At 43.5% G+C, this 27,911-nt stretch overlaps 2 protein-coding genes across 5 annotated transcripts in view; one reads left to right on the forward strand and one right to left on the reverse strand.

The window, feature by feature from the left end:
- Positions 1–804: 804 nt before the first annotated feature.
- Positions 805–11,634, reverse strand: coil (coilin p80). Of its 2 annotated transcripts, none has more exons than XM_069929636.1 (7): positions 11,347–11,634; positions 6,930–7,839; positions 6,320–6,406; positions 5,882–5,929; positions 5,356–5,425; positions 2,920–3,011; positions 805–1,021 (listed from the first exon to the last, which is right to left on the reverse strand). In XM_069929636.1, exons 1-7 carry the CDS (start codon positions 11,580–11,582, stop codon positions 947–949), a joined length of 1,518 nt encoding a protein of 505 aa, XP_069785737.1. In that variant the 5' UTR covers positions 11,583–11,634; the 3' UTR covers positions 805–946. The 2 variants fall into 2 exon arrangements, with proteins under 2 accessions (XP_069785737.1, XP_069785738.1); XM_069929637.1 differs by having other exon boundaries at positions 6,320–6,409; positions 11,347–11,633.
- Positions 11,635–11,985: 351 nt separating this feature from the next.
- Positions 11,986–27,911, forward strand: part of trim25 (tripartite motif containing 25) — a 29,674-nt gene continuing 13,748 nt past the window's right edge. The window contains exons 1-4 of one of the 3 annotated variants that reach the window (XM_069929631.1): positions 11,987–12,642; positions 26,583–26,678; positions 27,171–27,404; positions 27,558–27,729. In XM_069929631.1, coding sequence (XP_069785732.1) covers positions 12,016–12,642; positions 26,583–26,678; positions 27,171–27,404; positions 27,558–27,729 — 1,129 coding nt within the window. In that variant the 5' untranslated portion in view covers positions 11,987–12,015. Of the gene's footprint in view, positions 12,643–26,582; positions 26,679–27,170; positions 27,405–27,557; positions 27,730–27,911 lie in introns of all 3 variants that reach the window. The other 2 variants (XM_069929630.1, XM_069929632.1) reach the window with 2 other exon arrangements.

A 27,911-nucleotide genomic window follows, 5' to 3' on the forward strand; every position in this document is an offset into this window, starting at 1 on the left:
GTGAATGGTAGGGATCTGGGCAATGCTGTAGAACAGAGACCTAGGGGTACAGGCACATAGTATCTTGAAAGTGGTGTCACAGGTAGACAGGATAGTCAAAAAGGCTTCTAGTACATTGGCCTCATCAGTCAGAGTATTGAGGGTAGAAGTTGCAGTTGTAGATGTTGGCGAGGCCTCATTTGGAGTATTTTGTTCCGTTTTGATCACAGCACTGCAGGAAAGATGTCAAGCTGGAGAGAGTGAAAAGAGAATTTACAAGGATGTTGCCTGTACTCAGGGTCCTGAGCTTTAGGGAGAGGTTGACCAGGCTTGGGTTTTATTTGAAGCTCAGCAGGATGTGAGTGGTCTCGTATACATTCTGATGAGAGAAATAGATAAGGTGAATGCAGAGCCTTTTCCCCATAGTTGGGGAATCAGTAACCAGAGGACACAGGTTTAAGGTGAGGGGAGAGAGATTTACAGGAATTTGAGGGCTAACGTTTCTACACAGAGGGAAGTGGGTGTGTGGAACAGGCTGCCAGAGGTTGAGGCAGGGAAATGAAGAGGATGTATTTAGAGGGGTATGGGCCAAACACAGGCAGGTGGGATGTGCAGGAATTTTGGTCAGTGTGGCAAAATTGGGTTGAAAGCCCTGGATTGTCCCAGCCAGCAGAGACCTAGCCCTCAGTAACCTTCATCGCTCCCACCCCAGCATGCATGTACTCCAGGGGAAGGGGTCCACACCAGCTCCCACAGCAGGCCACTCAACCCCGTTTTTCCTTCACTTAGCAGAACTGCAGAAAAGTACAAAAGTACAAAGAGGAATTAAAAAATAACATTTATTTAACAGTGAAGGAACTGTGAGAGAAGACACAGAGTTGGTCCAGCCCTGGGCCTGGGGCCAGTGTGGTGGTCAGCAGCAGGTGGGCTGGAGGGGATTTATCAGCAGGGGGTGGGCTGAAGGGGGTTAACAGGCCAGCTCCAAGTCAGCAGGGTTCACAATCAGTCGAGGCTCCACCAGAGAGCTCCAGGGTTGTGTCAACTGTAAAACAACATAGGCCATTACCACAGGTCAGACCATGTGTCTATCACCATTGGGCGCAAGATCATTCACCCTGAATTTGAACTCGCCACAGAGCCCACCACTTTTCCACCCACAGGCCGTGAGGTGGTCTCGACCCAGAGCCGTGGATCTCATGCTACAATTCAGAGATCAATCTTCCCACCCACCCACATACCTCTATAGTCTCAGTCCTTCATTCCCACAGCCCCGCAGTCCCACTGCCCCTCACCCCCAGAACTGTACACAACACGCTGAGGGTGGGCTGACCAATGAATTGTTCAGCTGCAATGCAACATCCAAGCCTTGGAACTCAATTGACATCACAGGCAGTGATCATCACTCCAGGAACTGACACCACCTTATCCCCTTTTACCTTCACCCCAGCTGAAGCCACGACCCCGACATTGCAGCTCTGTAAATCCCTGGTGAGACCACAGTTGGAGTATTGTGTTCAGTTCTGGTCACCTCAAAACAGGAAGGATGTGGAAGCTATGAAAATTGTGCAGTGGAGATTTACCAGGATGTTAATTGGATTGGAGAACATGTCTTATGAGGCAAAATTAGTAGATCTAGGGTTTTTCTCTTTGCAGCACAGAAGGATGAGAGGAGACTTAATAGATGTCTACAAAATTGAGGCATAGATAGGGTGGACAGCCAGCTCCTTTTTTCCTGGGACAAGAGTAGCGATGTAAGGGAAGGTCATGCCTCACAAACCGAATCGAGTTTTTTGATGAGGTAACAAATTAAATTGATGAGAATAGGCCAGTACTTGTGGTCTACATGGATTTTAGTAAGGCATTTGACCAGCTCCCCCATGAGAGTTTTCAGAAAGTCTTTAGCTGTGTGGATAAAAAATTGGCTTGCAGGTAGAAAGCAGATAGTAGCAGTGGAAGGAAAGTACTCTGCCTGGAGGTCAGTGACTAGTTGAGTTCTGCAGGAATCTGTTCTGGGACTCCTGCTCTTTGTGATATTTTATAAATGACCTGGATGAAGAGGTGGAAGGATTGGTCAGTAAGTTTGCAGATGATACAAAGGTTGGAGGAGTTGAAGGTTGTCATAGGTAACAAAAGGATATAGACAGGATGCAGAGTTGGGTGGAAAAATGGCAGATGAAGTAAATCCAGATAAGTGTGAATTGATGCATTTTGGAAGGTCAAACCAGAAGGCTGTCCACAGGGTTAATGGTCGGTTACTTATCAGTGTGGAGGAACAGAGGGACCTTCGGGACCAAATCCATACATCCCTCAAAGTTACCACACAAGTTGATAGTTAAGAAGGCCTGTGGATGTTGGACTTCATTAATGGGGGACTGAGTTCAAGAGTGAGAGGTCATGTTCTACAAATCTCTGATGAGACCACACTTAAAATATTGCGATCAGTTCTGGTCACCTCATTTCAGGAAGGATGTGGAAGCTATGGAGAGGGTGCAGAGGAGATTTACTAGGATGTTTCCTGGATTGGAAAATAAGTCTTATGAAGCAAGGTTAGCAGAGCTGGGACTTTTCTCTTTGGCGCATAGGAGGATGAGAGGTAACTTAATAAGAGATCTACAAGATTACAAGAGACATAGATAGGGTGGACAACCAGTGCCTGTTTCCTAGGGCAGGAGAAGCAAACATCAGAGGATATATGTACAAAGTGAAGGGAAGTTTAGGGGAGACATCAGGAGCAAGTTTTTTTTTATGCACAGAGTTGTGGGTATCTGGAATGCCTTGCCAGGGATGGTGGTGGAGGCTGAAACAGACATGTGGATGAAAGAAAAATAGAGGTTACATGGTAGGGAGGGTTTTTTTTTGAGGTTTATATGGGTCAGCATATGCTGGAATGTTCTATGTTGTATGAACTGGTGCCTGCGTGCCCCTCAGTCTGACATATACCTGGGGCTCCCGTGTCACCGCATACTCCACCACATCTTCTCCATTCTCAGACTTATAAATTAGGTCGAACTTTCCAGGCTCTTTGGAACATTCTGGAACCAAGTAGAATGATGGTCAAAAGTTTACTCAACTGCAATGGAACTGGAGCAGGCTACAAGTGATCACGGCAAGATGAGATAATTAGGCCCAGCAGGAGTGGGGGAGGGTCATCGGCTGCTCATCAATCACAGCTGGTCTACCCTCAACGTGTGTTCACTGCCACAGCCTTCAATGCCTTTAACACCCATTTATTTGTGATGAACTCAACTGAACCTCCACAATCATACGCAGAATAGAATTCCCAAAGATTCCCATCCTTGGGGTAAAAACATTTCTCTCCATCTTACTCCTAAACTGTCTGCTCGTGAATTGAGCCCCTGCCCCAGACTCTGGATGGAGAAACATCATCTCATCCATTCTGCTGACCCCTGTGAGTTTCAGTGAGATCTCGAGATTTTTTTTAGAAGGGCAACTGAGACAAACCAGGACATTATTGGCCAGTGAACCCTGAATCAGTGGCAGGGAAACTGGTGGAAAAGCATTCTCAGACACAGGATCTACTTGCATCTAGAAAAGTATTTACATTTGTGAGATTTGTGCCAAACAGGCCATATATTACAAACTTGAATTTTTTGAGGAGGTGACAAAGCTGGTTGGTGAGGGTAGGGCAATGGATGTTGTCTGCGTGGACTTTCGTAAAGCTTTCGACGAGGTACCTCGTGATAGCTGATTCAGAAGACTAAGATACGAGAGATTCGTGGGGACGGTAGATTGGGTTCAACACTGACACAACCAGACAGTGGTAGTGAAGGGTCTTACTCTGGCTGGAGAACTATAACCAGGATGTTTCACAGGGATCAGTTGTTGAGATCTCCATTGTTTGTGATGTATATACAGTAAATGATTTGGACCAAGATTTAGATGGTCTGATTAGTAAGTTTGCAGTTGGCACAAAAGTAGTTGGAATTGTGGATCATGAGGAATGTTACCAAAGGATTCAACAGGATATAAACCAGTTGGAAGTGTTTGCAGAGGAATGCCAGACAGAGTTTATTCCACACAAGTGTGAGGTGATGCACTTTGGAAAGTCAAATGAGGATTGTGTACTGCACATTTCAGGACCATGAGGAACACTGATGAGCAGAGAGATCTTGGGGTGAAGTCCACAGCAGAATATGATGGTAAAGATGGCGAAGGAAGTGTCGCTCAAATAGGGCTCAAAGAACTCATCCAGCACACAGAATCAGTGACCCATTACCATCAGGAAGGAGCATCAAAATCAAGGCTGGGAAATAGCTTCTTCCTACAGGCTGAGACTGATGAACAGTTACCTGTAACTGAGTAAATCATTCAAAAATAAAATCTTTTGAGTATAAATGTGATTATTATGTGCTTTCATGTGTGTATGTATGTACACCGTGGCCTGGAGAAACACTGTTTCACATTGATACATAAAACATTGGTTCGGCCATGTTGAAGTTCTGGGTGCAGTATGAGTTGTCCAATGGCTGGAAGGATGTGAAGGCTTTGGAGAGGGCGCAGAAATTGTTCACCAGGATGTTGCCCAGTGAGAGAGCGTCATTTGCGAGGAGAGGTTGGACAGACTTGCACTGTTCTCTCTGGTGTGTTGGAAGCTGAGGGGAAACTTGACAGGATATAAAATTACAAGAGGGATTGATGGGGGGCAGTCAGAATCTTTCCCCCAGGTGGAATGTCAAATATGCGAGTGTGAAATCTGCCCACATTGTAATAAAACAAACAGCAGAAGACAGCAGAACCAATTAAGTGTGCACAGTTTCTTTATTTAACATTGGTAATTCTAGTGGGAGTGAGAGGTGATAAAAGAAAGTTTAGTAACTTGTTCTCTACACTGAAGCCAACACAAAGCATCGGAGTGTTCCTTGTACTTTTATACACCTTTGGACAGGGGCCTACGTGAGATTCTACAAGTTTCACATGAATATCACAGAGCTGGTGTTTTCTTGTCTTTTTTTAAACACAACATTTTCCTTGGTGTCTGCAGATAGCTGGGAAATGTCAGGGTGTCCTTTAGTCAAGGTGTATTGACATTCTTATGGAGTTAGCTAATATCTCAATACAGCAATGAGAAGGTCACGTTTAGAAGCCAATTCCCACCATCTTACAGTGAGCTACTGTATTTTCTCACCCAATTCATTAATGCTTTGTTAAGCATATTTGTTATTCTTTCACAAAAGGGCATAGGTTTCAAATAAGAGGGGAGATTCTTGCTTGGCAGGAATGTGAAAGCACATTCTCCTGAGAGTGCAGGGAGGCAGCAGGTAGCTCGGTCCACCTACTCAGGGTCAATGACTCCCAATCTACAGGCAAGGAACAGGGTTTATTTGGAATGTGTGATTGTTGCAGTGAGAGGCTCACCTGGGGACATTGATTCCACATGAAGTTCCACCTGCTGATTGGTAGCATCGTAACTCAGGATTCTTCCTTCCTTCAAGACAATGCTCCGGTCAGTCACACTGGGAGATGACGAAGCCAATTCACCAAACCCAGGCCCCGATCTATATCAACAGACCACGAACCCTGTTCTCCCGTGGCCCTGTCTCACAGCAGCATAGACCCTTACTACCCACTCCCATCACCCAAACCCACCACCACCCCTCAGCCCCCACATGCTTCTGAAGTTCAATCTGCATGGAGGGACGCTCCCTGCCACCCCGCACAGATGGACACTTCCCGTTACCCCACACAGAGGGACACTCCATTGCCCCGCATGGAGGGGCGCTCCCTGACCCCCCACCCCGCACGGAGGGATGCTCCCCATCACTCTGTATGGAGGGATGCTCTCCATCACACTGTATGGAGGTATGCTCTATCACTCTGTATGGAGGGATGCTCCATCACTCTGTACGGAGGGACCCTCTGCGAATGGAAAGGAGAGAGATACCTTGTAATCCGACAGCTCTGGTGTGTAATTGTCTGACAGCTCCAACACCTAATGAGGAAATGCAAGTGTCACAAAGTGCAGGGATTGGAGGAGGAACAGACTGATGATTCAGACACACTCCTTTGCCCCCTCCCATTGTAACCCTGGGTGTCCCACCCCATTCCCCTCTCCCCCATGGAAGCTTGCCTTCAAGTCTTCTACCTGCTCTCTCTCTCCACCCTACTTCTCAACTTTCTGCAAATTCTTCAAACTTTCTGGCCTGCAGAGTCCAGTTCAGCATCTTGGGTCTTAAGGAAGCTACTGATGTGATGTTGATCACTAGCAGGGTTTGCTCCTCTCAGCTCTTTAGGACATAAATCAAGTGCTTAATAAGAACTTTATATCTGCAGAGACATTGGCCTTCATTTCACAAAATAGCAAAACCAGTGCAGTGGTTACCTTGAAGGCAATCCTTTGTCCGACCTGCGGTGGTGCGGCCAGGAGTGGCAGCCTGCTGTAGTCTCTCTTTGGAACGTCAGGGATGTCCTGCTTGGATGGAACACAAATGTCACTGAGACAAACCTGGTAATGGCCTGCTTGGTCAACCCCTACCCTGTCCAGAGATGCAGCAAGTTTTAGGGTGATCTTGTTGCCCAGGCATCATCTGTATCACACCACTGCAATACCTTCCAGTGTATACAGACATCAATATTACTGCATGCAAGGACCACGCAAAACTGCTGAAAGGCATCACAACAGTGCAGGGCAGGTATAGGGAGTGCTGACGTCCCACAGGCTGGGAGTAGGGAGTGGGAGCGGAAGTGAGGCAGTGTAAGCTGGGGTTTGGGCCAGAGCACAGTAGGGTAGCAGGGGTTGGGACTGGGCAGGGGTGGTGAGGCTGGACTGGGAATGGGACTGGGAAAGGGATTGGGAATGGGAATAGGGACAGGAATGGGAGTGGGAATGAGCATGGGGCCGTGGCTGGACTAGGCAGTGCTGGACTGGGAATGCAGCCAGACTGGGTCCAGGGCCGACTGGGCACTGTGGATTCCCATCCTCCCTGCTTTACCTCTGTGGCTCCATGTTGTTCTCCTGTGGCGGCCCAGTCTCCAGGTCTGGGGAGCTGACTACTTGGACAGCCATTGTGTGGGGGTCCAGTTCCTCGGCCTCGACCCAGGAAAGGCCTTCGTCGTTGCCAGTCACCACCCTGCGCGTAGGCCGCAAACCCTCGTCCACGTCCCCGTCCAGCTCCAGGAGGCCACTGGCGCCCAGCAGCCCAATCTCCTCCCTCTGGCTGTCCCGACCTGCAGCCCGAGGAATCTGCAGATGATCCATTTGGATTGGGGATAATGCCATTTGCAGACGGGGTGGAGTGGCTGTCAAGCTTCAGAGAAGGGTCCTGCCCAATAGGGGTCTGCTCAGAGTCACTGCTCGACTGGTCAGAGCCATTGCCCGTCCCTGTGCCGGCAGTGTCAGCCAGCACTGCTCCCTCTGTCCCTACACTGCCAGCCACAGCCAACACACTGCCGCTCAGCCCACCATTGCTCCCTTCATTGGGCAAATGCTCACTGTTCGACACCACCATCTGCTTCCCTGCAATGTCCTGCGACTGTCCCCGCTGGCACGTGAGATTGAGAGTTGGTCTACTTCTGGAAGCTTGCCCACTCTCCTGCTCCTTGCTGCATTTCACTTTTTTCTTTTTGCTGTGTTTTTTTTTCACGCTATACTTTCCGTCAGCCTCTGCCTTCTTCTTCCTCTTTCTTGAGCGCTCTGTGTAGGCATTGGAAACTGAATCCTCTGTGGTGTCAGGAGTCTGTTCCTCACTCAGCCACACCTTTCTCCTCTTCTTCCGTTGCCTGCTGTCACTCTGCCCCGGCTGGGCATCCTCCAACTGCAGCCGGTTCCTCTTCCTGCTCCCCAGGGGTGGTCCGGCCACAGGCTCCTCGCTGCTCTCGGCTGTCAGCTCCTCCTGCTTCACCCTGCCAAAGAACACGCAGCCCAGTTACTACCCAGTGCTGCCACCTAACGCAGTATCCCTTCTCCCTGTGCATCAGTCTGATGGAACCAGTATGGGGCAGGACTGTTAAACCCAGGATAGCAAGGAGGGGGGATGGGAAGGCTGCAGGACTTAGAAGGTAAAAGCACAGAGGTGAGGAGTACAGAGGGGAAATGTTCAGGGGTCTGGATTATCAAGTTATTTAGCTGAGAAACAGGCCTGTCAGCCCAGCTCACCCATACCAACCAAGATATGGGGCTGAGCCGATCCCCTCTGCCAGCATTCGATTTATGTCTCTCCAAAACTTTCCGTCCTGACCACATCTTTCAAATGTTGTAGTTATAGTCCGGCAGATCGTTCCACACACCACCAACCTCTATGAGCCCCTCAGCTCCCTTTCAAACCTTCTCACCTTACACCCTGCCCACTAGTTTTACATGCTTCTGGACTGTGACTATGTACCCCATCGATGCCCCTCACGGGGTGCAAAATTGGTGTAGCGGTTAGTGTAATGCTGTTACAGTGCCGCTGATCGAGACCGGAGTGTCTTTAGGGAGTTTGTAAGTTCTCTCCGTGTCTGTGTGGGTTTTCCCCATGGGCTGTGGTTTTCTCCCACTGTTCAAAATGTACCGGGGTGGGGGGGTTGTTGTAAGTTAATTGGGTGTAAATTGAGCAGCATGGCTTGTGGCCTGTTACCATGCTGTATGTCTTAAATTTAAATTTAATTAACCTGCATCAGGCCCCACCCTCTCAGCCTACCATCACCAGGGAGAAAAATCCCAGCTGACGTGATAGTAGCATTCAAAAAGCTTTGAGATGATATGAATGGGATGGAGTGGAGCAGGGAGCACAGTTTTAGTTTGATTTGGGCACCATATTCAGCAGAGATGTGGATCGAAGGGCCTCTTCCTGTGCTGGACTGCAATCCGTTTTTTCCTGGTAATTCAACCTGTCCAGTCTGCTTACTGGATTGTGAATTTTTTCTGCTCCACAACATCCTTCCTAAAGCTGGGTGAGACACTGTATATATTTGAAAAGAAAAATGTATGTATCTTGATCAATGTGGTTTATAGTGTGAAAAATAAAAAATTTAAAAAAAAGCTGGGTGATGATATTCCAACTGCAGTCTCCCCATATCCACTCCAGCTGATTGGGGTAGATGTCAGGAGGAAGACATGGGGTCTGCTGTACGTTGGGCTCTGTACTATTCCCTGGGGAGAAGGAAAGGGGTCCACATGCAGGGAGGATGTCAGATGGAATGCATCATATGATGTAGAGAGAATCGAGAGTGGAGTGGGCAGCATCAGTCGCATTGGAAGGGAATTTGGGTATCAAATGCTATTCTGGGGGTATCGGGGAGGATTGGGCTGTATCACGGTCTATCAGGGAATTAGCAGGTGGCATCCAGGTTATCAGGCATTATCAGACACTGTCAGGAGAGGGGTTACCAGAGAGATGGTATTGGGGTGGCTTCTGAAGGATGATGGTATTGGAGTCGGGCATCGGCTCACATAATACAGCAGTTATCAGGGCAGTTATTACTGGGCATCTGGGATAAAGGCGTTGGGAATATCAGGGTGGAACCAGTGCAATAATGGATCTCCTATTAAGGAACGAGACAGGACAGGTGACAGAAGTATGTGTAGGGGAACATTTTGGGTCCAGTGATCATAATGCCATTAGTTTCAAGTTAATTATAGAGAATTATAGGTCTGGGCCTGGGTTGAAATTCAAAATTGGAGAAAGGCTAATTTTGAGGAAATAAGAAAGGATCTTCTTGTTCTATCACATCTAAAGCAATGGAAGCCTGGAACACTTGAGCTGCCCCTCTGCAACCAAGTTTCACCGATGGCCACAATGTCATATTTCCACGTGCCAATCCACGCTCTAAGGTCGTCTGCCTTTCCTACAAAACTCCTTGCATTGAAATAGATGCACCTGAGAACATTTCCACCACGTTCAACCCGTTGACTTCTAACAGTGCATGTAATATTAACATCATCTTCCCTCCTCCACTCATCTATCTGCTCTGGCTCTCTGGTTCCCCTGCCCCTGCAAATCTAGTTTAAACCCACCATAGCAGCACTAGGAAACCTTCCTGCAAGGATATTAGTCTCTTCCACTTCAGATGCAAAACAAACCGTGGGAACAAGTTGCAGCTTCCCTGGAAGAGAGTCCAATAATCCAGAAACCTGAAGCCCTCCTTAGTCACGTGTTAAGCTGTATTGTCCCCTTATTTCTAGCCTCACTAGCACGTGGCATGGGTAGTAATCCTTAGATCACTAGCCTGGAGATCCTGTCCTTCAACTTAGCGCCTAACTCCCTGAACTCTCCTTGCAGGACCTCTTCATTCCTACCCAAGTCATTGCCCCTACATGTGGCTGTGAACTCGATCTGAGGTATCACAGACTCTGGCATCAGGGAGGCAACATACCATCCAGCATATTCGATCTCTTCCACAGAACCTCTTATCTATCCCCTAACTATGGAATCCCTTATCAGTACAGCTCACCTCATCTCCTCCCTTCCCTTCTTAGTCACAGAACCAGACACCATGGAGGAGTCCTGATATCCATGGCTTGTCCTTGGTAGGTAACCACACCCAGCAAAGGTATCCAAAATGGGATACTGTACTTATTATTGAGGGGGACAGCCTCAGGGGTGCCCTGCACTGCCTGCCAGTTTTCCTTCCCTCTCCTGTCATCCATCTACCCTCTTGCCTTCTAAGTGTGATAGTGTCCCTGTAACTCCTGTCTATCACCCCCTCTTCCTCCTGAATGATACAGAGTTCATCAAACTCCAGTTCCAATTCCTTAACTTGGTTTGTTAGGAGCTCCAGCTAGCTGAACTTCACAAATCATCATGGGTATCACTGGCTTCCCTGACGACTCACATTTTGCAAGAGGAACATTCCCCCTGCCTTGGCTGCCATTCACACTGACTATGACTAGGTGAACAAAATATATATTAAAAAAACCTGTACCTAACTGCTGAATCCTTCATGTTCCTCAAATAGGGTGGCCCTTTCTGACTTCAACTCTTACCTGTTCTTGCTGAAGCTCATTGAGACAAAGCCATACCACTCTGACTCAGCCCTCCAAAATCCCCCTTGGAAAAGCTCAGTACCCCTCATGTCCCCCCCTTGGAAACCCTCATTACCACTCTGATATCCCCCCCCTTGGAAAAACTTGTTTCCCCTCCGATATCTCCCATTGGATCCCACTGATAGTTCATCCCCTTGGTATCAGAGGGTACCTTGTTTTCATGAGGGGCTATCAGAGGGGTTCTGAGCATTTCTAGAGTGTTTCCAAGAAGAGGGGGGAGTATCGGAGGGGTACCATGGTTCTAAGGGGGGGGGTATTGGAGGTATTTCGGGTGTTTCTAAGGGGGGGGTATATTGGAGGGGTACAGAGTGTTTCCAAGGGGGGATATTGGAGGGGCACGGAGTGTTTCAAAGACGGAGTATCGGAGGGGTGGACCCGGGCCTCACCGCAGCCAGTCGTTGTCCCGCACCAACAGCACGCTCTCGTTGGGAGGCAGCAAGCCGCCGTGCAGGTAGAGGTGAAGGCGGGTGTGGCGACCAAAGCCGAAGCGGCGGCGGATGATGCTCTCCAGGTCGGCCACCACCCGGCACGTATCCGCCGGCAGCAGCAGCCAGCACAGCCGGGCGGCTGGCTGCAGGGGCGGCGGGTACTCGAACGCCAGACGCAGGCGGACGGCGGCCATGGCAGGCCGGGAGGCGGGCCCGGGACGTTTGGGTGACGTAGAGAGGCGGGTCCGTGACGTCAAGAGGCGTGCATAGGGGTAACGTGTGGGGGGTATTCGTGATGTCAGTGGCGTGGCCGTGGGGTCGTGACGTCAGCGGCGTGGCCGTGGGGTCGTGACGTATGCGGATCCATGCCTGGGGCGTGGCGTGATGTAACGAGACGGGTGCGAGTCGTCGGTGGTGAGGCTTTTACTGCGACCTGTAGAAGCGGGGTCGATGGAAACCCCACCCTGCGGGGAAAGGAGGTGGGGCCCGAAACGCGTGACGTAATTGGCGGGCCGAGCTAAGCCCCTGTGTGAACGCGATGCCTCGACACGTGACTTGCCACATGTCACTCGGTGAGTTGCCTGCTTTTAAGTCACTGCGCGCAGCCGCATCACATCACATCGCCTGATGGCAATGGAGGAGGTGGTGGGAACCGAGGCGCTTCCGCTGCCGGGCTTGGAGGACGAGCTGACGTGCGCCATTTGCCTGGAGCTGCTTCAGGAACCGGTGACAGCGCCGTGCGGCCACAACTTCTGCCGGGCCTGCCTGGCGCTGTACTGGGCCCCCGAGCGGCCCGACCTGACCGGCTACAGCTGCCCGCAGTGTCGCTGCCGCTGGGCTCAGCGGCCCGAGCTGAAGCCCAACCGCGTCCTCTGCACCGTGGTGTCCGGGCTGGAGCGCCTGCGCTGCGGCGGGGCTGGTCCGGAGGACAAGCCCAAGGGCTGCGTGAAGCCCGAGGTCCTGCCCTGCGACGCCTGCCCGCCTGCCTCCGCCGCCGCCGCCCTCCGCACCTGCCTGACCTGCCTGGCGTCTTTCTGCGCCGAGCACCTGGAGCCGCACGGTCACAGCCCGGCCCTACGCTCCCACACCCTCCGGCCACCGCTGCCCGACTTGGCCCAGCGCCGCTGCCCCGACCACGACAAGCTGCTCGAGTTCCGCTGTCCGCAGCATAAGTGTTGCCTGTGCGCCGTCTGCCTGCTGGAGCACCGGGCCTGCGCCACCGTGGTGGAGGAGGAGGCCCGCGGGCAGCGCCAGGTGAGGGGATGGAGTGGTCGAGGGAGGTGGGGATTGCAGGGTTTGGGTCGGGGGCTGGAGTTATTCCCGGGATGGGGATGGGGCCAGGTTGAGGGCTGGAGACACGGGGGTAGGAGGGCTGGTGTGGCTGGAAGTTGGGAGCGGAGTTCCCTTGTTGCTCTGGGCGGACCTTTGCCAGGAAGGTCATGAAGGATCATAATGTATCATTTGATACGTTGATCTCTGGGCATCGCATTGGATGGAAACCCTGGATGGGAAACACAGCAGAAGGCTGCCCACTGCCTAGAGAACTTGCAAATGTTCCTCTGCGCCACTGGTGAGGGTGGGACCAGCAGGCGGCTGGATTCAGATCTTTGCCTCTGCACTTTACCTGATAAAGTGTTTGTGTCAACATGGACTGCGCAGGAGTCACGTGATGGAGTAGTGGCCGGTAGGGGAACTCCAGCCCACTCCAGAAAAGGAAAAAAAGTAGAGAAAAAACAAAGGCACAAACATAAAAACCATAAAGTAAAAATGTGGAGAAAATGGCAGCGAAGAAAGAAAAGCCAAAAACAACGGGAAGAAATGAAGGAAGGATGTCGGAAGAAGAAGGTGAAGACAAGGAGGCCCGCTCTGGAGAGAGAAGCCCGCTCCCTGAGGTCAGTGGAAGCCCCGAACTCGGGACTACAAAAATGGCTCACGGAACCAAACAAAAGTACGCATGCACGATGCGCAAGACAAAAAATGACACTGACGGGAGGGGGGGGGGGGACCAGCTGAAGAGTAGATCTCCACAGCTGAAACTGACAACTACAACACAACAGCAAGAGGAAAACATAGAAAATAACGAGAACAAGAAGGAAGAGAATAAAAATAAGAAATCAAAGAAACAACAGATGACCAACTCAAAGGAAGAAGATCAACCAAATCAAAAGGAAGAAACTGTTAAATTTACTGAAAAAAGAAAAAAATTGATATAGCATTTGTACAAGAAACACATCTAACTGAAGTGGAGCACAAGAAATTAAAGAGAGATTGGATAGGACATGTACCAGCAGCATCATATAATTCAAAAGCCAGAGGAGTAGCTATATTAATCAATAAAAATGTACCAATCAAAATAGAAGAGGAAATATTAGATCCAGCAAGGAGATACGTAATGATAAAATGTCAGATATATTCAGAATTTTGGAATTTACTCAATGTATATTCACCTAATGAAGAAGATCAAAAATTTATACAAGATATCTTTTTGAAGATGGCAGATACGCAAGGGAACATACTAATAGGAGGGGATTTTAACCTTAATTTGGACTCAAACATGGATAAAACTGGAAAGAAACTAACAAAGAAAAAAGTAACCAAATTTATAATTAAATTGATGCAAGAAATGCAACTTTTGAATATATGGAGGAAACAACACCCAAAGGAAAAGGAATATTCATATTATTCGGGTAGACATAAAACATACTCAAGGATAGACCTATTCCTGTTATCAGCCCACATTCAAGGGAGAGTTAGGAAAACGGAATATAAAGCTAGACTATTATCGGACCACTCACCCCTGTTATTGGCAATAGAGCTAGAGGACATCCCACCAAGAATGTATAGATGGAGATTAAACTCCATGCTACTTAAAAGACAGTATTTTGGAGAATTCATTGAACGACAAATTAAAATGTACTTTGAAATAAATACGGAATCAGTGAAAGATAAGTTTATATTATGGGATGCAATGAAAGCTTTCATCAGAGGGCAAATAATTTATGTAACTAAGATGAAGAAGGACTACAATCGGGAAACAGAACAGTTGGAAAGGGAAATAACGAATATAGAAAAAGAATTAGCAATAAAGGAAGATACAACTAAAAGAAGAGAATTGGCAGATAAAAAAAATGAAACACTACAAACATATAAAGTGGAGAAGAACATAATGAAGACAAAACAGAAATATTATGAGCTCGGAGAAAAAACGCACAAAATTCTAGCGTGGCAGCTTAAGACAGAACAAACTAAAAGAATGGTATTGGCATTAAGGAAAAAGGACAAACAAATTACATATAATCCAACGGAGATCAATGAAAACTTCAGGGAATTCTACGAGCAACTATATCAAACTGAAAACGAAGGGAAAGAAGACAAAATAGATGAATTTCTAACTAAAATTGAACTACTGAAATTACAAACAGAAGAGCAAAATAAATTAAAACCATTTGAAATAGAAGATTTACAGGAGATATTAAAAAAACTACCAAACAATAAAACACCAGGAGAGGATGGATTCCCAATAGAATTCTATAAAACATTTAAGACTTGTTAATTCCTCCCCTCCTGGAAGTAATCTACCAGATTGATAAAACACAAAGCATACCAGATTCATGCAAAACAACAATAATTACAGTAATACCAAAGACAGGGAAAGATCCACTTGCAGCAGCGTCATATAGACCAATATCTTTACTTAACACAGATTATAAGATAATAGCTAAACTATTAGCAAACAGATTGGCCGACTATGTACCAAAAATAGTAAATCTAGATCAAACTGGATTTATTAAAAAAAGACGAACAACAGACAATATCTGTAAATTTATTAACTTAATTCATGCAGTCGAAGGAAATAAAACTCTAACAGTAGCGGTTGCTTTAGACGCAGAGAAGGGCTTTGACAGAGTAGAATGGAATTATTTATTCAAAGTACTACAAAAATTCAGCCTACCAGAGAAATATATTAATTGGATTAAAGCATTATATAAGGGGCCATTGGTGAAAGTGACAGTAAATGGATATCAAAACAATTTAACTTAAGCAGATCATCAAGGCAGGGATGTCCACTATCTCCCTCACTATTCACGTTAGCTATAGAACCACTAGCAGAACTGATAAAAACAGAAAATAAAATAAGAGGGATAAAAATAAAAGAGAAGGAATATAAAATCAGTCTATTTGCAGATGATGTTATAATATACTTAACAGAACCAGAAATATCAATAAAAGAATTACATAGGAAATTGAAGGAATATAGAGCAGTATCGGGGTACAAGATCAACGCAAATAAAAGTGAAGCAATGCCAATGAATAATGCGGATTTCACAGAGTTTAAGAAAGAATCGCCATTTAGATTGCAAACACAAGCAATGCGATACCTAGGTATACAACTAAATAAAAACCCCTCGGCCATCTAAATAAACTCAATTACCATCCATTAATGAAAAAATTACAAGACGACTTAGAGCATTGGAAAGACTTACCACTAACACAGATAGGAAGGAAAAACTGTATTAAAATGAACATTTTTCCTAAGGATACAATACCTATTTCAGTCATTACCAATACACCTAACAGAGAAATTCTTCAAGGAGTTAAAGAAGATAATAAGGAAAATCTTATGGCAAGGGGGGAAACCGAGGATAGCACTAGATAAATTAACAGAATGGTACAAACAAGGAGGCTTACAACTACCAAACTTTTTAAGAATTATTATAGAGCTGCACAATTAAGATACCTATCAGATTTTTATCAAACAGGAGAAAAACCAGATTAGAACTAGATAAAATAGGGGAGAAGATACCTGAACATATACTATATAAATGGGATGAAAAATAGGAATTCACCAGTATTGCATCATCTATTCAACATTTGGAAGAAGATTCATGTAGAAAGGAATAAAACAAATTACCAACTACCAAAACTAATACTGACGCAAAATCAGCTAATCCCTTTTACAATAGATAACCTTTCCTTTAGAGAATGGGAAAAAAAAGGATCAAAAGAATAGAAAATTGCTTTTCAGGAAATAAATTATTATTCTTTGAACAAATGAAGGATAAATATATAACTCACGATACAGTGTTGGCATACTACCAACTGAAATCCTACTTGAAGGACAAATTGGGAAGCAGTCTGAGGTTACCAGAGGGAAGTAATTTTGAATATGTGATTACAGACACAATGATAATCAAAAAAATTATAACAAACATGTATATTAAACTACAAGAAAAGGAGAAAGAGGAAACAAATAGTAAAACTAAACAAAAATGGGAACAAGATCTAAACATAAAGATGAAGAATGAAACATGGGAGAAGTTATGCTCCGGAACTATAAGAAATACAATAAACATGAGGTTATGCATGATACAATATAACTGGATACACAGGCTATACATCACACCTCAAAAGTTAAATAAATGGGACCCAACAGTATCAGACAGATGTTTTCGCTGTAAAAAGGAGACGGGAACAACAATTCATGCAATCTGGACATGTGAGAGAGTGGAAAAATTTTGGGAAGATCTAAACCAGATATTAAATAAAATCACAAAAAGCAATATACCAAAAAACCCAGAAATCTTCCTCCTAAGTAATATAAGAAACAAAGAATTTGAACTCGATTTGGAGCACAAAAAAGATTTGTTATGATAGCCCTAGCTGTAGCAAAAAAATGTATATGTCAACCTGGAAATTGGAAGACAACTTGAGAATACAACAATGGTACATAGAAATGAACAAGTGTATTCCATTAGAAAAAATAACATTACAATATTCGAACAAATATGGGAGCCATACATGAAACACAATAGAGAAATTCACCACCTAAAATGACAGGAGAAGATAACGAAAAGAACTGAATCAGTAAAATTTCTTGTTTATTTTTATTAAGTGACAACATTGTTTAACGGGTTTAATGTATCTTATAGATTGAACTTCAAATAAATGGGGAAGGGGGTGAGGGAGGGGGGAAAAAGGGGGAGAAAACGACACTGAATATATTTAAGAAGAAAAATGTCTATGTATTTTGGTCAATATGGTTTACAGTGTGAAAAATAAAAAATTAAAAAAAAAGTGGACTGCGCAGTGAGGCACACAGTCAACGACACTGGTACCTGACGTGTCAGTGGGAGGGTGCTTTGGGGTCAAATACCATTGTTATTAGTTTTACAATAATGAACAAATAACACACTGAATGTGAAAGAACCTCGCACTCTTGTTACGAATAAAGTTTATATCGAAATTTTTAAAATAACAACCGAAAATGGAGAATGGTTCACAAGTTAAAGTCCTGAATTGAGGGAAGGGCAATTTTGACTGGGGGAGATAGGAATTTCAAAGATTGATTGGAGAGTGGGTTATATACAGGTAAAAGGCGTGGTTAGTGGGTTATTGGTTTTCCCTACCTCATAAGGTGATGCTGACAATACCTTCTCTGATAATTTTCCAATGCTTTGTGGGTGATGGTATAAATGACACTTTCCTTACTCTAATATATCTGAATTTCAGATTATCATCTTCCAAAGCGTGAGCTGCGATATCTCTCAAATTTAGTTTTCTTTAATAAATCAAAACTCTGTGGCTGTAACTTTAAGGTTCTAATTCATTGATAAAACTGATAAACATTTTGCATAATTTTGTAACAAGACTTTCATAATGAAGAATACCAAAGCATTCACTGGATGATAGAGATTCAAAAGATATTTAAAGAGATACAAAAATTCAAAGAAAAATTTCTTGTGCTCACGCTTCCCTCACATCTTTTTTTAAAATTTTTTATTTTTCACACCATAAACCACATTGACCATGATACATACTTTTTCCTTTTCAAATATATGCAGTGCCATTTTCTCCCTCCAGCCCTCCTCCCATCCCACCCTCCCCACCTCCCCCCCCCCCCGTCCATTCAAAGTACAAAATCTAGGATACATTAAACCAGTCAAACAATGTTGTCACTCAATAAAAATAAACAAGAAATTCCACTGAGTCAATTCTTTTCATTTCCTTCTCCTTTCGTTAATTTAGGTAGTGAATGTCCCCGGTTAGTTTTCTCTATTGCGTTTCATGTCAGGCTCCCATATTTGTTCAAATATTTCAATATTATTTCTTAAACTATATGTTATTTTTTCTAATGGAATACATTTATTAATTTCTATATACCATTGTTGTATTTTCAAATTATCTTTCAATTTCCAGGTTGACAAAATACATTTTTTTGCTACGGCTAGAGCTATCTTAACAAATCTTTTTTGTGCACCATCCAAATCAATTCCAAATTCTTTGTTTTTTATGTTACTTAGGAGGAAGATCTCTGGATTTTTTGGAATATTGTTTTCTGTAATTTTATTTAATATTTGGTTTAGATCTTCCCAAAATTTTTCTACTTTCTCACATGTCCAGATTGCATGAATTGTTGTTCCCATTTCTTTTTTACATCGAAAACATCTATCAGATACTGTTGGGTCCCATTTATTTAACTTTTGAGGTGTAATGTATAGCCTGTGTATCCAGTTATATTGTATCATACGTAACCTCGTGTTTATTGTATTTCTCATCGTTCCAGAACATAACTTCTCCCATGTTTCCTTTTTTATCTTTATATTTAAATCTTGTTCCCATTTTTGTTTAGTTTTACCATTTGTTTCCTCATTCTCCTTTTCTTGCAGTTTAAAATACATATTTGTTATAAATCTTTTGATTATCATTGTATCTGTAATCACATATTCAAAGTTACTTCTCTCTGGTAACCTCAGACTGCTTCCTAATTTGTCCTTCAAGTAGGAGCTCAATTGGTAATATGCCAGCACTGTATCTTGAGTTATATTGTATTTATCTTTCATTTGTTCAAAGGATAATAATCTATTTCGTGAAAAACAATTTTCTATTCTTTTGATCCCTTTTTTTCCCCATTCTCTAAAGGAAAGGTTATCTATTGTAAAAGGGAGTAACTTATTTTGCATCAATATTAGTTTTGGTAATTGATAATTTGTTTTATTCCTTTCTACAGGAATCTTTTTCCAAATATTGAGTAGATGATGTAATACTGGAGAACTTCTATGTTGTACCAATTTTTCATCCTATTTATATAATATGTGTTCAGGAATCTTTTCCCCTATTTTATCTAATTCTAATCTAGTCCAATCTGGCTTTTCCCTTGTTTGATAAAAATCTGATAGGTATCTTAATTGTGTGGCTCTATAATAATTTTTAAAGTTTGGCAGTTGTAAGCCATTCTGTTAATTTATCTAGTGCTATCCTCGGTTTCCCCCCTTTCCATTAAAATTTCCTTATTATTTTCTTTAACTCCTTGAAGAATTACTCCGTCAAGTGTATTGGCAATGCCTGAAATAGGTATAATATCCTTGGGAAAATATTCATTTTAATACAGTTTATCCTTCCTATTAGTGTTAATGGTAAATCTTTCCAATGCTCTAAATCGTCCTGTAATTTTTTCATTAGTGGATAATAATTGAGTTTATATAGATGGCCGAGATTTTTATTTATTTGTATACCTAGGTATCTTATTGCTTGCATTTGCCATCTGAATGGTGATTCCTTCTTAAATTTTGAGAAATCCGCATTATTCATTGGCATTGCTTCACTTTTATTTACGTTAATCTTGTAACCTGACACTTCTCCATATTCCTTCAATTTCTTATATAATTCTTTTATTGATATTTCTGGTTCTGTTAAGTATACTATAACATCATCCGCAAATAAACTGATTTTATATTCCTTGTCTTTTATTTTTATCCCTTTTATATTATTTTCTGTTCTTATCAATTCTGCTAGTGGTTCTATAGCTAACGCGAACAATAAGGGTGATAGTGGGCATCCCTGTCGTGTTGACCTGCTTAAGTTAAATTGTTTTGATGTATATCCATTTACTGTCACTTTCGCCAATGGCCCCTTATATAATGCTTTAATCCAATTAATATACTTCTCTGGTAAACTGAATTTTTGCAATACTTTGAATAAATAATTCCATTCTACTCTGTCAAAGGCCTTCTCTGCGTCTAAAGCAACTGCTACTGTTGGCGCTTTCCTCCCTTCTACTGCATGAATTAAGTTAATAAATTTACAAATATTGTCTATTGTGCATCTTTTTTTAATAAATCCAGTTTGGTCTAGATTTACCATTTTCGGTACATACTCTGCTAATCTGTTTGCTAATAGTTTAGCTATTATCTTATAATCTGTGTTAAGTAATGATATTGGTCTATATGACGCTGGTGCGAGTGGATCTTTCCCTTACTTTAGTATTACTGTAATTATTGCTGTTTTACATGAATCTGGTAAGCTTTGTGTTTTATCAATCTGGTTGATTACTTCCAGGAGGGGAGGAATTAATAAATCTTTAAATGTTTTATAGAATTCTATTGGGAATCCATCCTCTCCTGGTGTTTTATTATTTGGTAGTTTTTTTATTATCTCTTGTATTTCTACTATTTCAAATGGTTCTGTTAATTTATTTTGTTCCTCTATTTATAATTTTGGTAGTTCAATTTTAGTTAAAAATTCATCTATTTTCCCTTCTTTCCCTTCGTTTTCAGTTTGGTATAATTGTTCATAGAATTCTCTAAAGTTTTCCTTGATCTCCTTTGGATGATATGTGATTTGTTTGTCTTTTTTCCTTGATGCCAATACCATTTTCTTAGCTTGTTGCCATGCTAGAATTTTGTGCGTTTTTTCCCCTAGTTCATAATATTTCTGTTTTGTCTTCATTATATTCTTCTCCACCTTATATGTTTGTAGTGTTTCATATTTTATTTTTTTATCTGCCAATTCTTTTCTTTTAGTTGTATTGCTAATTCTTTTTCTATATGTACTATTTCCCTTTCTAACTGCTCTGTTTCCTGATTATAGTACTTCTTCATCTTGGTTACATAACTTATTATTTGACCTCTAATGAACGCTTTCATTGCGTCCCATAGTACAAACTTATCTTTCACTGATTCGGTATTTATTTCAAAATACATTTTAATTTGTCTTTCAATTAATTCTCTAAAATCCTGCCTTTTGAGTAGCATGGAGTTTAATCTCCATCTATACATTCTTGGAGGAATGTCCTCTAACTCTATTGTCAATATTAAGGGTGAATGGTCCGATAATATTCTAGCTTTATATTCTGTTTTTCTTACTCTATCTTGCATACGAGCTGATAACAAAAATAGGTCTATTCTTGAGTATGTATTATGTCTACCCAAGTAATATGAATATTCCTTTTCATTTGGGTGTTGTTTCCTCCATATATCCAAAAGTTGCATTTCTCCCATCGATATAATTATAAATTTGGTTACTTTGTTCTTTCTGTTAATTTTTTTTCCCAGTTTTGTCCATATTTGAATCCAAATTCAGGTTGAAATCCCCTCCTATTAATATGTTCCCTTGCGTGTCTGCTATCTTCAAAAAAATATCTTGCATAAACTTTTGATCTTCTTCGTTAAGTGAATATACATTTAGTAGATTCCAAAACTCCGAATATATCTGACATTTTATCATTACATATCTCCCTGCTGGATCTATTATTTCCTCTTCTATTTTAATTGGCACATTTTTACGAATTAATATAGCTACTCCTCTTGCTTTTGAATTATACGACGCTGCTGTTACGTGTCCTACCCAATCTCTCTTTAATTTCTTGTGCTCCAATTCAGTTAAATGTGTTTCTTGCACAAATGCTATATCAATTTTTTCTTTTTTCAGGAAATTTAGCAGTTTCTTCCTTTTTATGTATTCCGTTAATATTTAAAGTCATATAGTTCAGCGTAGCCATTTCATACTTTGTTTATCTTCCCTTTCCGTTTCTCCATCATAACCTTTCCTTCTTATCCATTTCTGCTTTCTTGTTTTGAACACTTTATAAGACAACATTTCTAAAACATCAAACATTTTTCTTATTCTCCTATTTAAAACTTCTTTAACCCCATTCTCCCCTCCCCCTCCTGAGTTGCCCTTTATCCCTTGTCGGACAACCACATCTCTCCTCTCCATTTGGATTTGCAAATTCACTCGCAAACGTCAACTGATTTTGTAGTGACCATAACTCCTACCCACCCAGCCCCCCCCAGAAAAGATTTCAATTTTCATATGTAACAAAGGTCACTCTTTTAATTCCCTCCTTATTCCCTTTCCCTCCCTTATTAATTCTTGTCTATACTCTATATATTTTCCTCTAAATTCATGTATACACACTATACACACATATACCCCTTTACACACATACATATAGTTCGTGGTCATTTTTACTCTCATTACATGTCTTCATCTCTCTGCTTGTTTTGTAGTTGTTCTGCAAATTTCCTTGCTTCCTCTGGATCCGAGAATAGTCTGTTTTGTTGCCCTGGAATAACTATTTTAAGTACCGCTGGGTACTTTAACATAAATTTATATCCTTTTTTCCATAAGATCGTTTTTGCTGTATTGAACTCCTTCCTCTTCTTCAGGAGTTCAAAACTTATGTCTGGATAGAAAAAAATTTTTGGTGCTTTATATTCCAGTGGCTTTTTGTCCTCTCTTACTTTCTTCATTGCTTTCTCCAATATATTTTCTCTTGTTGTATATCTTAAGAATTTTACTAAAATGGATCTTGGTTTTTGCTGCGGTTGTGGTTTCGGGGCTAAAGTTCTATGTGCCCTCTCTATTTCCATTTCTTCCTGTAATTCTGGTCTTCCTAGGAGTCTGGGATCCAATCTTTTATAAATTCTCTCATATTCTTGCCTTCTTCATCTTCCTTAAGGCCCACTATCTTTATATTATTTCTTCTATTATAGTTTTCTATCATATCTATCTTCTGAGCTAACAGCTCCTGTGCTTCTTTAACTTTTTTATTAGATTCTTCTAATTTCTCTTTTAAGTCTTCCATTTCTACAATTGTTTCTCATTCTTCCATATTTTCCACTCTTTTTCCTAACTCTGATATGGCCACTTCCATTTTATTCATTCTTTCTTCTGCATTCTTAATTCTTCTTTTTATCTCATTAAATTCTTGTAATTGCCATTCTTTCACTGATTCCATATATTCTTTAAAAAAAGATACATCCATTGTCTTGCCTTCTTCCACTTCTTTCTGTTCTTCCTCTGGGTTGACCATCTGTTGTTTCCTTGTTTTCTTTTTACCCTCTTCTTTCTTGTTGTTGCTATTGTCTGTGTTCTGCACCTGCTGCTGTGCTGCAGGTGTCTCTCTCAGCTGTGGAGATCGACTCCGCAGCTGTTCCCCCTTCCCGTCAGTGTGTTTTTTTTCATGCGGATCGCGCATGCGCACTTTTACTCGGCTCTGCGAGCCATTTTTGTAGTCCCGAGCCCGGGACTTCCACTGACCTGCGGGAGTGGGCTTCTCTCTCCGCGGCGGGCCTCTTCGGACAGGTAAGGCCTTCACCTTCTTCTTCCGACATTCTTTCTTCCTCTTTTCTTCCCGTTGTTTTCGACTTTTCTCTCTTCGCTGCCATTTTCTTCTCACCTTTATTTTTACTTTATTATAAATTTTAATCTTGTACCTTTGTGCTTTGTGTGTTTTTTTTTTAAACTTTTCGGGAGAGGGCTGGAATTCCCTGACCGGCCACTACTCCATCACGTGACTCCTCGCTTCCCTCACATCTTGAGGAATGCGCAAGCAGTTAGCCTGGGTGAATATTATGAAATATAACATCATAGTAACTGTTTGTAAACACTACAAACAATAGTTCTCTTAAAGAGACAGGCACAAAATTAACTAAGAATCCAAAACACAGCGATTTAACCTTTACAGATGGCACTGTAAGGTGCCATAGACAATACATCAACGCTCCCTGCGAGAATTCTTGTTTCTCTGGTACATGGATCTGCAAGGTTTACTAACATCTGTGTTAGCACCCCCAGTTCCTTTGCCATGTGATCATTATTCACTGTAAGAGTTGTGTGAGGAGGTATCAAACCTGTTGGTTTACTATTTGGCGCCGAGCTCTGTTCTCTTTGGTTTTTATTTTCCTAATTGTCATGCCACTCACACTCAGTCTGTAAAACTTCCCAGTCTTTGGGTGCACTCTCCTTTGTACATAACACTATCCCACTATGATTTGAATTTCACCTCCAGCTTCGTTCTTTAAATTTCTGCCATTCTTTCTGTCCTTGTTCCTTCCATTCCCACATACTTTTTCCATTTCTTCCCTACATCTTTTTCCTATACCATTTGTTCTGCTTTTTCTTTATCTTGTATGGACCATGTTCCTCAAACTGGCCATGCCTCATTATCCAGTGGATTTGTTAATGCTGCCGACAGCTGTCAAAATTCTTTACCTTAGACCCTTTTTCAGTGCCCTTGAAAGATGGTAATTAACTGCCTTTTTACTGCTTCACTTACCTGTGGGATTGCGACAAACACGTTATGGGGGGGTCATTTTCATCCCAGTACTTACCGGCCAAGGTAGGTAGAATCCGAGCTGATGTGTTTCGCTTTAGCTCCTGTTGAAAAGGCTTACCTGCCTTCCTTTTGGACACTAAGCTGTGAAGCTGCAGGCCCTGACTTCTTTTGTACCAGGATGCCGGGTCTCTCTGACCAGTGCCAAGGGGGAGCATTCACGGGCATTGCCCCCCCAAATTAGTTATCATGTTCCCACCTGCGTTGCTAACGTCACATGGTTTTGTGTCCACGCGATACAAGTACATCATTTGTCTGTTACATCAGGAGGAGGAGGAAGTGTGACGGCAGCACATGAGGAGATTCATGGCAGGTATGGTACCCTCCCGAGTGAGTTTTTGAATGGCAGTTTGTGCCCCCCCCTGTGGTTACCCAAATGCCCACCGATTAGACTTGTTCTGACGCCAGCTCTGCGTCCCCTATGTAAAAAGTCACACCAAACTGGTTTTTCTTGTGAATGCTCCAACGACCTGATCTGGCTTTGGCAGATTGATATACCAATTTAGTGGGACCTCTGTGTAAAAGGGCCAAATATTTTGGATACAAATAACACATTTGTTGTACCAGGGCACCCCATCAGTCTTATCCATTTGATGTCCCATATTTTATCTCCTGCCTGCCATACAAATTTACCTTTTATCCAGGCCTCTCTTGGCCAACCAATCAAATTAAAATTCTGTATGCATATAACTACTACAGTCACGTAACCATACACCTATACTCCACTGACCTGTGCTCTTTGTCCTCTTGCCTATCGTGGTTCTTTTCTGGATCTCAGCAGGGTACCACGTCAACCTTGGACGAGGGACCACTGTGTTATCAGAAATCGGGATGGGAGCCAGTTACAATGGATCTGAAGGTGCCTCTTTATCCTCTCTCCAGCGTCCTGAACGCTGATGGCCTCTTTGACCGGAGACTTCCATCCCGGCGAGATCCTGATGACTACGCCATGTGAAAGTTGGCCTGCACTGTAATAAAATAAACAGAACCAATTAAGCATATAAGTTTCCTTTATTCAGCCTTGTTAGTACTAGTGGGAGTGAGGGGTGCAAAGAAAGAGTTCAGTAACTCATTCTCTACACTGATTCCATTCAAGCAGGGATCTGTGTGAGACCCTACAAGTTTCAGACGAACTTCACACAGTTGTTTTCACAAAAACATGTTCCTTTGTGTGTGCAGACTTATTTAGTCTTACTACATTCTTTATGGTGTTAGTTACTATCTCACTACAGCAATGGGAAGGTCATGTTAGAGGACAGTCACATTCTCACCTATGTTACAGAGCAATTGTATTCTCACCAAATTAATTAACCCTTTGTTAAACTTATTATTTCACAGGTAGGCTGGGCTGCAGTGACACAAGGGGGAGCTGCAGATGGAGGCAGGTGGAGCTTGTTGCTGTGGGAGAGGGCTGGTGCAGAGGAGTTCCGTCTGCTTGATGTTTCTGCTGACTCCATGCCATTTCTGACCAGTAGGAAGTTTTATAAGGTGTCCATTTGGAATCAGAACTAACAGCTTCTTGAAAAAGGGTGCTGACAGTAACCATGGACAATTCTTTTTCTCCAATGGCCTGCTGCTTGACTCGCTGACGTTCTCAGTAGGTTGTTTCTCCTCTCGCAACTGCAGCCATTCCGTGGTTTTTGGTTCAGGGTCCAGCTCAGCCCTACAGGGAATGAGGACACATCATTCAGTGAAAGGTGCCCGAACTCCAGTCCATCCTGGGGGCAGCAGGTGGGGGAAGGGGTAGTGTGGATTTGTACCAACAGCACTGTCTGAACCAGGAACCCTCTCTCCCTAGGAGGAGCTGAAAGTTCAACAGAAGACGGTGGAATATGAGATCATCCAACTGCAGCACAGTGTGGAGATGATGAATTTTCAGAAGGAGCATGTGAAGGTATGTGGCCAGTGTCTAGACTACAGTGATGTGCAGTTGGTGCCAAGGCTGCTGTGGTCAGTGGATGGTGCTAAGGCTTCCGTAAATGTGTCTGGTGGCAAGGCTTCCGCAGATGCCAATGCTGGACATGCCACCAGCTTTGGAGGGACGTGATCCTGAGGACCCCTCACTTCTGCCTTCATTCCCAGAATTATTTAATTGTCACAGTGGCTGACCATTCGGCCTGTCATCCATGTCAGGTCTCAAGGCAACCGCATCCCCCATGTTCATGTTCCCATCCTGTTGTTTGCTGCGGGGGGTGCTGTGGTGTATGTCCTGGGGCCCCCTTGTCTCTAGCATGCAGGAGGCCATGGATGAAGTGTGCGGTCATTGGGGGAGCATACAGACTCCACACACAAAACCTGTGCCTGCTGTTGCTGACGAGCAATGGCACTACCTGGTGCGCCAGCCACTGTTTCTGACGGGATTGGCATTTACTTCCCTGTGTGACAGGACTCGTCGGGGACTCAGAGAGCAGTCGTTGAGGGTGAGTTTGCAGAGATGAAGGCAATGATCGAGCGAGAGGAGAGAATGGCAAACAAACTGATTGAAGAGGAAGAGAACAGAGCAGACACCAGGTGTGCGGCCAGGCTGGACCAGATGAGTAGTCGTTTGGAGAAGCTGAAGGAATACAAGGAGCAGCTTAAATCAGCACTTGCCCACAAGGGGGGCATCACTTTCTGGAAGGTACAAGGGTCCCCATCTCCCCCTACCTGGCTGCCCCATAGGTGTGCTCCTGAGGCTGGGTGTGATCAATCTGCCGCTGGTAGGCTTTAATTTGTGGGCATTGCGGTTCTGCTGGAGAAGGCAGTTATCTTGATGTTGATAATTTGGTTTCAGAGAGTTGAATATCTTCAAGTCCCGCTGGATACTTCCACGTCACAGGAGCAGGTTGAAGTTGATGCCAAGAAACTAGTCCACATCGCCAAAGCGGTGTCTGCAATCCGAGGCAAACTGACAAAGCAGCTGAAGATTTCCTTGGAGCAGAGAGTACAACAATTGGAACAGGCTGGTGAGTCCTTTACATCAGGAGGTCCAGGCTCTCCACAAGCCTGGCTTCAGCCCCTCCATCTTTGCACCACTTCACCCATCTCCCTGGCGACTGGCGCTGCTTAAGCAATGTCTTAACCTGCCTCATGGAGATTGCACAGCACAACCCCCTTGCCAGGGTGAACCTCCTGGTGATCAGTGATC

The sequence above is a fragment of the Narcine bancroftii genome, chromosome 3, assembly GCF_036971445.1.
Source record: "Narcine bancroftii isolate sNarBan1 chromosome 3, sNarBan1.hap1, whole genome shotgun sequence".
Classification (NCBI taxonomy): Eukaryota; Metazoa; Chordata; class Chondrichthyes; order Torpediniformes; family Narcinidae; genus Narcine; species Narcine bancroftii.

Bases quoted from the DNA above. Each gene is read 5' to 3' on its own strand.
- coil (XM_069929637.1), bottom strand. From the start codon at position 11,582: ATGGCCGCCGTCCGCCTGCGTCTGGCGTTCGAGTACCCGCCGCCCCTG. The intron at 6,410-6,929 runs GTAAAGCAGGGA...GTTCCATCCAAG, and splicing joins AACAACATGGAGCCACAGAG to CAGGACATCCCTGACGTTCC. The intron at 5,930-6,319 runs GTAACCACTGCA...TTTCCTCATTAG, and splicing joins GACAAAGGATTGCCTTCAAG to GTGTTGGAGCTGTCAGACAA.